The sequence below is a fragment of the Erpetoichthys calabaricus genome, chromosome 4 (genome assembly GCF_900747795.2).
Source record: "Erpetoichthys calabaricus chromosome 4, fErpCal1.3, whole genome shotgun sequence".
Taxonomy (NCBI): domain Eukaryota; kingdom Metazoa; phylum Chordata; class Cladistia; order Polypteriformes; family Polypteridae; genus Erpetoichthys; species Erpetoichthys calabaricus.
The window spans coordinates 199,928,335-199,938,017 of NC_041397.2; the positions used below are offsets into that span (position 1 = coordinate 199,928,335).

Consider the following 9,683-nt stretch of genomic DNA (forward strand, 5'->3'; position numbering starts at 1 on the left):
ATGAGAGTATGAAATATTTTAATCTTAAAATTCAAGGCAGTAGAAGAGCAGTTTATATCAGATTACTGGTGGTATTTTAAACTAATAAAGCCTTAAAATATTTCACATCATTTAATTCAGCATATCTAAAAACAAGGAACTAAAAAAGGTAGGCTATGACATAAGTAAAAAGACATAATCAAATATTGTTAAATCACTTGCCTCATCATTTATTTACCCAGAATGACACTCCACTTCCTTTCCTTATTATTTACACAATAATTAAATGACTAATTCAGTTTGATAACAGTCACAGGGTTGCAGTCCTATGGTATATAAGTGATAAGAGTTTGCGCACAGCAGCATTGACTACTCTAAAGGTTTGCAAAAGTGCACAATGCTGTCTTTTGAGCTTCTCGTTTTCACTCTTTTTGTGACAGGAGGGTGTGCCACCCCAGTCCTTCGAGACACCCCTAAACAAAATGACGGACAATTAGCACAGGTAATTGCTGTTCTGTTTTTTCTTTTAATTAAACAATATAAATGGTATTTTTACAACCAATTATATTCTATAAAAACATATTAACTGCTACAAATTCTTTTTTTTTGCTTTCAATATTTTAATATTTTTTTCAGGCCAGCACAATGGAAAAAAGTTGCCATCTTCCATGGATTAGAACCTTTAGTTTATGACCTGGGGTGTTTTCTGTGTGGCATTTATGAACTTCCCTTGTGGGGTTCTTCATTATAGACACCAATTTCCTTCCACCTAAAGATATGATGTTACGTTGATTATAGAATTATGAATATGAATTAAACATTAGGTGTTTTTGTACAGTAAGTGTGGCTTGCAATGGACAGCAGGCATGACCAGCACTGGTCCTTGTCTTGTGTCTGTTTTGGTTAGAATAAATTTTCATTCCTTGTGTCACCTTAAGGAATATTATCATTCTAAAAATTAATTGATTTTTCATTGCTTGTAGACGGATTTGTTGATACTTTCAAACACTGATTGCTGATTACACAGAACCTAACATTGGTTTCATAATGTTACACCTTTAAAATTATTTAGATAAATAGAACCTTATTTATTTGTCTCTAGGGGGGGAATTAGGCTTTTTACAGATGTTCTTTAATGAAATAAATAAATATGTGGATAAGTAAATAAATATACACACACAGACTCTGGTCTGAACACACATCGGAATGACAATAAAGTAAGAAAATTAAAAAGAAAGAAAAGTACTGACCTGGCTGTCACATGCATTATATGTATTGCTGTTGATATAAAGAAGTCCGAGTAGTGTTTCTTGACACCCTTCTGCTGAATAATTTGTTACATAAAAGACTTTGAGTTTTTAATTTTTTGTTATCTTATGATTTTGTGCTCAGTTCTAAAGTTTCACTCTACAGTGACAATATGTTTAGAGGGTTAAGATTTTTACTGTGACTGATGCAGATGTGTCTCTAGTTAAAATAAATACTTGAACCTATATTTAGTGTTTTTATGTCATCTTCTGTATAGGATTATCTACACAAGTTCTACAATCTCTCAAGTGCACCTGGAGATCACTTAAAACGAAGCAGTGGACAATTTACAAAAAAACTTAAAGAAATGCAGAAGTTTTTTGGCTTGCGGGTGACTGGAAAATTAGATACTGAAACGATTCAGAAGATGAAAACACCCAGATGTGGGGTACCTGATGTGGCTTCATACTCTACATTTCCAGGACGACTAAAGTGGGCAACAAACGATCTGACTTACAGGTAATACCTGTCATACAATTTGTTACAAACTGCAAGAATGATGTATGTATTTTAGTATTTCTTCCTAGCTGTACCTTCCCTGTCATAAAAATAACAGCAGAAACAGGTCTGTTACTTTGTTCTCCATACAGACATTAAGCCCAAGGGTAAGCAAAAACAGCTAAACACATCTACTAAGATATATTCAAAACACCATCATTAAATGGCCAGGCAAAGTTGGTATGTAGACGTGGCAACACAGGAGTGTAATGTCTTTCTAGATGAAAAACATTTGTAGTCACATAATTAATAAAGTTGCCCTAACACAATCTTTTTCTTTGTTTTGTAGAATTGAAAACTACACACCTGATATTCCTAAAGCTGATGTAGACAAAGCAATAAGTAGTGCATTTGAAGTTTGGACTGAAGTTACCCCACTAAAAATCACCAGAATCTACAGTGGAACAGCTGACATTATGATCACCTTTGTTTATGGAGGTAAATATGATAGATAGATAGACAGACAGACAGACAGACAGACAGACAGACAGACAGACAGATAGATAGATAGACAGACAGACAGACAGACAGACAGACAGACAGACAGACAGACAGACAGACAGACAGACAGATAGATAGATAGATAGATAGATAGATAGATAGATAGATAGATAGATAGATAGATAGATAGATAGATAGTGTGATAAGCAGCCCGGACACACACAGACGGACACCATGTTATCGTACACCACACGTTTATTATTCATCATATTTACAATAATTGTGCACAAACCCAATGCACAAAGCACCAAGCACCCCCTCAAGTCCTGGCCACAACACAATGCCTTTCTCTCTCTCTGGTCCGCCTCCACTCCTCTCCAACATGCTTCGTCTTCTTCCTCCCGACTCTCGCTTCCGACTGAAGGGAGGCGGCCCCTTTTATGTGCCCCGGATGGGCTCCAGGTGCATCCTCATGACCTCCGTAGCCATACCCCTGTGTGGCGGAAGCTCCCAAGGTGAAGCCGGAAGTCCACCGGGTGCCCTCAAGTCTCTTCCCCCCAGTACTTCCCGGTGTGGCGGAAGTACTGAGGGCCAATGCTCCCAAGGCATCGGGGTGCCCCCTGGCAGTGACCACGGGCCCCTACAGGGTTGAGCTTCAAAGCTCCGTATCCGTGGTCCCCAAAACCACCAGGGAAGACGCCCCCTCGTGTCCTGGAGGAGGGCTTTGGAGGAGGCACAAGCCCTCCTCCACTCCTCCTAGGCGTCCCGGCCGGGCATGGACGCCCGCCGGGCACCACAATAGATAGACAATTTTCATCCTTCATGTAAAAGAACAGTTAACCACAGAATTTTCCACACACACACGAATTAATACTTTCAATCATTCTTTCTGACACATAGACCATGGTGACAATTCTCCCTTTGATGGTCCAGAAGGAATACTCGCTCATGCTTTTGCACCTTCACCAGGCATTGGCGGAGACACACACTTTGATGAAGCTGAATCCTTTTCCACGGGCTCATCAGGTAAGTTCTTCACATGAAAACTTTAATTTATGAAATGTCTCCACATTCAAGTTACAGTTCAGAGCTGAAAGTTCTAACTAAACAACAGAACACTTTAAATAAATGTATTTTGAGTTTTCAAAGTGAGTTGTCACTGTTTACTTATCTCCATTCCAGGATACTGTTTATTTCTCGTGGCTGCCCATGAGTTTGGTCATGCTTTAGGCCTGTCACACTCAAAAGATCCAGGTGCCTTGATGTACCCAACCTATAGCTATGTCAACCTAGAAAGTTTCACTTTGTCAAGCGATGATGTTGATGGGATTCAGTCTTTATATGGTAAGTGCTGTAAAGATTTATAAAGATCTCTTACATCTCTTGTTGTTGATTATAAAACATATGTGGTAGCTAAAGAAAATAGAAAGTGGTTTCTAACTTGAACATCTATGACTTTCCTTAGCATATGGAAAATAAATGAAGCATCCATAATGCCAGAGTTCCCCAATAATGAGTAACAGTGATTGATAAAAATTTAGTGACTTCATGTTTATTGATACCAGGTGGTTTAAACAAACATGTCTAAGTCTATGTGTTCAAAGACAGATTAGCATAAAGTGTGCAGTCCAAGTCCCTATTTGCTCTTATTGCTACTAAGGTAATCTCCAGATTGTATAATATAAATAGAACAAATCCATTGATGAAAATTAAATGTGAGGTTTTCAGTAAGTCAGCTTAAACTGTAATTGATTCACAGGGCCTAATCCTGACAAACATCCACAAAAACCAGCACCACCAAAAACTCCCAGTGCATGTGATACCAGCTTGGTTTTAGATGCAGCGACCACTTTTCGTGGAGAAACAATGTTTTTTAAGGACAGGTAAGGGAAAAGCATTTTTAGTACTTGTCATTTTTATTGCAAAAGATATTCCAATATTCATGATTATACTAATGTTTCCAGGAATCATGGGTTGAGGTTTCAGATATGGATAAATAGCTCCTTTTCTTTTCATCATGAATCACATGATAAAAAAAAAACTCTATAGTCTTTCTATAATATCTGATATGTTTTACAGTGTAATTGTGTGATTTAATCACAAAGAAAAAGATGATTATAAAACTATATTACAATGGAACTCTCTAAATAGAATGCAATACATATCTTTTTAGGTTCCTCTGGCGCAAGAGCCCTGGTAGTATAGAAGTTGAACAGACCACCATCAAAACCTTCTGGCCAGAACTTCCTGACAAAGTAGATGCAGTGTATGAGAGCTTCGTATGGGATACAGTATTTGTATTTAAAGGTAAGAGCTATTCTTCTATCTAATAGCTGAACTTGCTCTATTTAGTACAAATATTTAAGGAGTAAAAACTTATGCTGCAGTATCCAACGCAAGGCAGCACTCAACATTGAACAGGATGCCAGTCCATTACATGGAACACTCATGCACTATGTGGACAGAAAACCTTGTCAGCTTCAACACTCATTTAAAATTACAGTATATCTACAGCACATGCAAAAAAAATTAAGAAGAATGTTTTTTACATTCCTACACCCTCTAGTAATGTTTTCAGTTTATCACCCCTGTAAGACTAAGAGCCAGTAAAGTAATCCAAAAAAAGCACTTAACTGATTGCCATTCTATCCAGGACTTGCTCAGCTGTGATGGGATCTGATTCCTCACAACCCAGACTAAGTAACTTTATGAAATGGCTTGGTGAGTGAATGAATGAGTGAAATTGCCCATTCCACTGGCAGTGATGGGTGATCAGAATCAAAAGGGCTATGGCTTCTGTCGACTCTGGCATTTTCTTCACTCTTTCTTCACACAGCTGTCCTTTCAAATTGACCTATTAAAAAAATTGTGCTTTTCGGCTTTTTAAAATTTTTGTATCATTCCCTTTAACAGAAGTTGTCTGTGTTGATGTTACCTTACATTTGAAAATGTGTGCAACACTCTGAGCTTGTTACTGGAAACAGAATTAAACCTAACTAAAAATTCTTTGTTTTAGTGGTCTGTCATAGTGTACACAGCATTATGCACTATAAAATTCTGAATTATTTTAAAACATGAGTAAACTTTTCTTGTAAAAGTTAATTATATAAAAGAATGAATACATTTCCTAACATGCTGGTGTATTAAGCCATTAATAAAACAAGGTAATGCACTTTATTTATTTAATCCAAATATCCCTAAATTGGACTATGTAGATTTGATTGTGTTATGTTATTTTTTACTAGTACCCTCCTCTATTTTAAGATCATATATTCATTTATTATTTCAAGTATCACAGTATAGAATGCCATCTAAGTAGTATAAATATATATTTTTTCAATTTCAGGAAAGAGGGTTTGGGCTCTGCAAGGTTATGATATCTTACAAGGCTATCCAAGAACTATCCAGAAATTTGGATTCCCACCAACAGTGAAAAAAGTTGATGCTGCATTGTACATTGAACAGACTCAAAAGACTTTGTTCTTTGTTGGAACACATTATTACAGGTAATCATTTTCTCATGAAATGCTGTAGAGCATTTCTTATTTTGAAGAACAGAAAGTAATTTTTTTTTCAAATTTCAGTTATGATGAGACAAGTAAAAAAATGGAAAAAGGCTACCCCAAATTAATAAAAGCCAACTTCCCAGGAATCGGTGGACGAGTTAATGCTGCTTTAGAAAGCAATGGTAATTATTTCAATTTTTTATTTTAAATTAGTGCTTGTTAGTTAAAAGCCAAATGAACTACATGGCATCATCTCCCATTTGTTCAAGATCACTTTAAGTAATTTCTAAATATTTTACTGCTCAAACTCTCCTTATACAAATATGAAAGTCTTTGGATCTTTATGTCTTGCTTTTGTACAGTGTCAATGTGGAAAAAAAATTATCTAGTTTCTGATGGTAGAGAACATAGTAAAGCACACAAAGTATTACAATGCCTTGGCATTGTCACTTCTTCTCACTGTAGGCGTTGCGTAAGTCCCAAATGTATACTCAGTCCTGAAGACTCAGTTGGGCTGCAGGTTTTCACAGCTGAAAGTTTTTATCAGAAGTCAGGTTATTCCTGCAAATGACTTCTTGCTTAGCTGAACTACTTCTTTAATATATATGTATATTTTTTGGTTTCCTTTTGGCTTGGTAATAATTATTCACATAATGGTGGCTGTGGTGTCTTTTTAGTTTTAGGACCACAGTTTTCTAAATGGTCCTGTTTAGGAGGATTTTTTAATGAGCAGACATCATTGTCAATTATAAGTCTGATCATTTTAACAATGACATATACAATAATTTGGCTTGAATTATATCTATTATAAAATGTCTGGAATGTTTTTCTTTTTACTTTGTAACTTAATTCACTAAGTTTACTGTTGCAAATGATTTGGGCAAGAGCAAGCAGAATATGTTTGTCCTGTGATCTCAGAAACAGAACACTACTATTTTAAGAAACACAAAATTTACCCTGTTAAGTTGGCATGGTTGTGCCATGGTTAGCACAACTGCTTCACCGTACTAAGAGAAAAAATTTGAATGCTGGACTAGTTAGTGTTTCTTTGGTGTTTGAACAGTCTCCTAATTTCTGGGTGGTATTCCTTGCACATCCCAAACATGTACACATTTAGTTAATGGGCTTTTCTAAAATAGCAAGATTGGGTCTGCGTATGATTGTGCCCAGCACAGTGCCCTCTATCCAATGGTGACTCCACCCCTACAACTGATACTCTCAGAACATGCCCTGGTATCAGCATCATGAATGCAAGAGCTGATAATAAATGGATGAATGGGACTTTCTGTAATTGCAGGAATAGGCAAACAAGAACTAGAATTTGGCCATAGATTCAATGACTACATTCTTCTAGTTTTATGCAGCACAAGTTGATTTTTTGTAATAATTTGGCAAATAAAAAATCAATAAAGAAAATATAAACAACTGTAGGAATAAAAAGTCCTCGACCACCTATAAATTTGTTTTCCAGCATTGCAAAGTACCACACTCTGTTCAGAAATATATAATTTATTTAATTACTGTGTTTCTACAAAAATAAAAAGTGGCAAATGTTTCAGAGGTAGAACATTTTGTCTGTATAGCCTTCATCAGGCAGGTTGAAATTTTACTTATGAATTAAATTACTAATTTTTAATTATCCAGCTATTCCATTATTATTTTTTTTGTTTTTTTTAGGTATCATGTATCTCTTCAATGGTCCAAGAATATTTGAATATAACTTTCAATCAAAGAAAGTGTCTGGTGTTTTAAATGGAAATTACTTTCTTGGTTGCCAAAAGTAAAAGAAAGCTGTTTTGTTCAAAAAAAATATATTTTTGAACTTTTAAATATCTTACTGTGATTTTTTTATATACTTGCTTACAGTATGTGCGTGTGAGTGTAACTTAGACTGAACTATAATAGTTATCAAGTGTTCAGATTGTTTTTATATTTACTTTGCACTTTTTATATTTTGTAAAAGCTCTTTGCAATTGTTTATTAAAACAAAACTTTTTTTTACTTACCTTACCATGTGTCATTCTTTCTATTGGTATTTCATAATATGTTGTAAATTATAACACATACAATAAATGGCTTATTCCTTTTATGTTATTAGTTACTTCCATTGAATTTCTCCAGCCCTTCTTTTCTGTAATTTTTACTTACAGGTGATGGGAGGCACCGGGAAAATATAAAAACAACAGCATGGCATTGCAATAATACAACATATGCATTTGCAAAATCTGCACTTCTGTCCTTGTGGATTAATTTTCTAAACCAAATATCTTCACAGAAACATAAGTAATCTCCCATTTGAAAAAAAATCTTGTATTTTAATTATTCCTTAAGTATATAACTACCTGCCCACCATTTTCAGTTTCTCTATCTAATCTCAATAAAATGCATCCCTTTTTACTATACTTATTCCCACCCTGAAACTTTAACTAGGTTTCTGCTATTAAAATATTTTACTTATTTACAGCTGTTTACAACTCCATTTCATGTATTTTATATTAGTTTTTCCACAATTAATGTACTTTTTTAGTTTATTTTTACTTACATATTTAATTATTCTTTAGAGCACAACTGTCCCATACATACACTTTCCCAATACACCCATACCTCCCTCCTACAAGGCAGTTCAATGCCCAATAAATCCTGCACCACCATCCTACAGCAAGACTTGGAAGACATGTCTTTTGATCTCCTTTAAAATTTCTTGTACTGCCACAAGGCAGTGGGAGGCCACCTTGTCAAGGCTGGCCCCTATTTTCAGGTTTTCAAATTTGTCTTGCCTGAAGAAAGGGCCTGCATTGCCTCAAAAGCCTGCATATTGTAATCTTTTTAGTTAGCCAATAAAAGGTGTCATTTTACTTGCCTTCTTGCAGACCTTGTAACTTATCCTTATCTTGGTCTAATCTGATCTATGCTCTTTCTTCTAATGTGAACAATGACAACTGTGTTCACCCCAGCTCTGGCCAGGAGCTCATTAAGATGTTCAGGAATGCTCCCAATCTGTGCACCAAAAAAGTAATGCACTATGCAAAACTCCCCATTGCTAATGTAGTTTCTAGCATTATCCAACTATTAATTGATTGTCCTACTATCATGAGTTTAATCTTTTTGTGAATGAGTTTTCTAGTGAGTTACTGGAACTCCTGAACCCAGTCAGAAATGCATCAGAGTTGCTGTCTAGCTACAGCATATAAATTGCTTAAAAAAGCTGGACACATCTAACTCTGAGGTTGATGCCTCGAGACATTGTATATCTTTTAACCTGTGCTTATGTCAAGCAGTAACTCATACTGTATATAGTATGTCTACCTTTTTCAATCGGAGGCACCATAGACACTACTTTAGGGGTGCAGACTATTGCTATAAAGGGTGTCTGGAAAAATGTCTTCTATTTCCTATTGCAACACATGCCAGCTTCCTTCTCTTTAAAATCAATCTCAAGGTGCTACATTAGCTTCTTATTCTTAAAAGTGTGAATCCAAACATCAAACAGGACTGATTATGCAATGGCCAAAATAACACACATTTTGTATTAAACTGCAAAGTCTTTTATTAAGCATTTTAAATGTAAATTTAAACACTGCATATGTTTTCCATCTGCTGTCCCTATAAGTTATACATTCACATGATTTGATCTTTATCTTACTTATATACTGTAGTAATCACAGTGTGAATCTCTATTTTGAACAATCAAGTGCTAGACACTACAAAACATAGATGCTGAATTTGCACAGCCTTGTCTTTATGTTAACCATTTACTATGTAAGTATCAAGGCATTAAAATGTATTATTTTGCTTTAGAAGGTGGACTGTAAAAACTTTTTTATATTTGACATGCTAAAGTGCCTTCTGCATGTCTTCCAGGTTTCTCATAAATAAGGAGTCTTACTTCATAAAAGTACATGTACTATAAGTTCAATGTCTGCAATGACTACCTAGATACTGAATTTTTCT

The 9,683-nt window shown here is 35.4% G+C and overlaps 1 protein-coding gene across 1 annotated transcript; it reads left to right on the forward strand.

Moving 5' to 3' along the window:
• The first annotated feature begins 326 nt into the window (after positions 1-326).
• LOC114650502 (collagenase 3-like) lies at positions 327-7,733 on the forward strand. The gene is made up of 10 exons (XM_028800166.2): positions 327-481; positions 1,505-1,746; positions 2,075-2,223; positions 3,127-3,252; positions 3,409-3,570; positions 3,986-4,109; positions 4,400-4,533; positions 5,573-5,732; positions 5,811-5,914; positions 7,410-7,733. The coding sequence occupies exons 1-10, from the start codon at positions 377-379 to the stop codon at positions 7,514-7,516; spliced, it is 1,413 nt and encodes a 470-aa protein (XP_028655999.1). The 5' UTR covers positions 327-376; the 3' UTR covers positions 7,517-7,733.
• The last annotated feature ends 1,950 nt before the right edge of the window (positions 7,734-9,683 follow it).

Coding starts and splice junctions, on each gene's coding strand:
- LOC114650502 (XM_028800166.2), top strand. CDS start 377: ATGCTGTCTTTTGAGCTTCTCGTTTTCACTCTTTTTGTGACAGGAGGG. Junction 2,224..3,126: donor GATCACCTTTGTTTATGGAG/GTAAATATGATA, acceptor TCTGACACATAG/ACCATGGTGACAATTCTCCC. Junction 4,110..4,399: donor ACAATGTTTTTTAAGGACAG/GTAAGGGAAAAG, acceptor ATATCTTTTTAG/GTTCCTCTGGCGCAAGAGCC.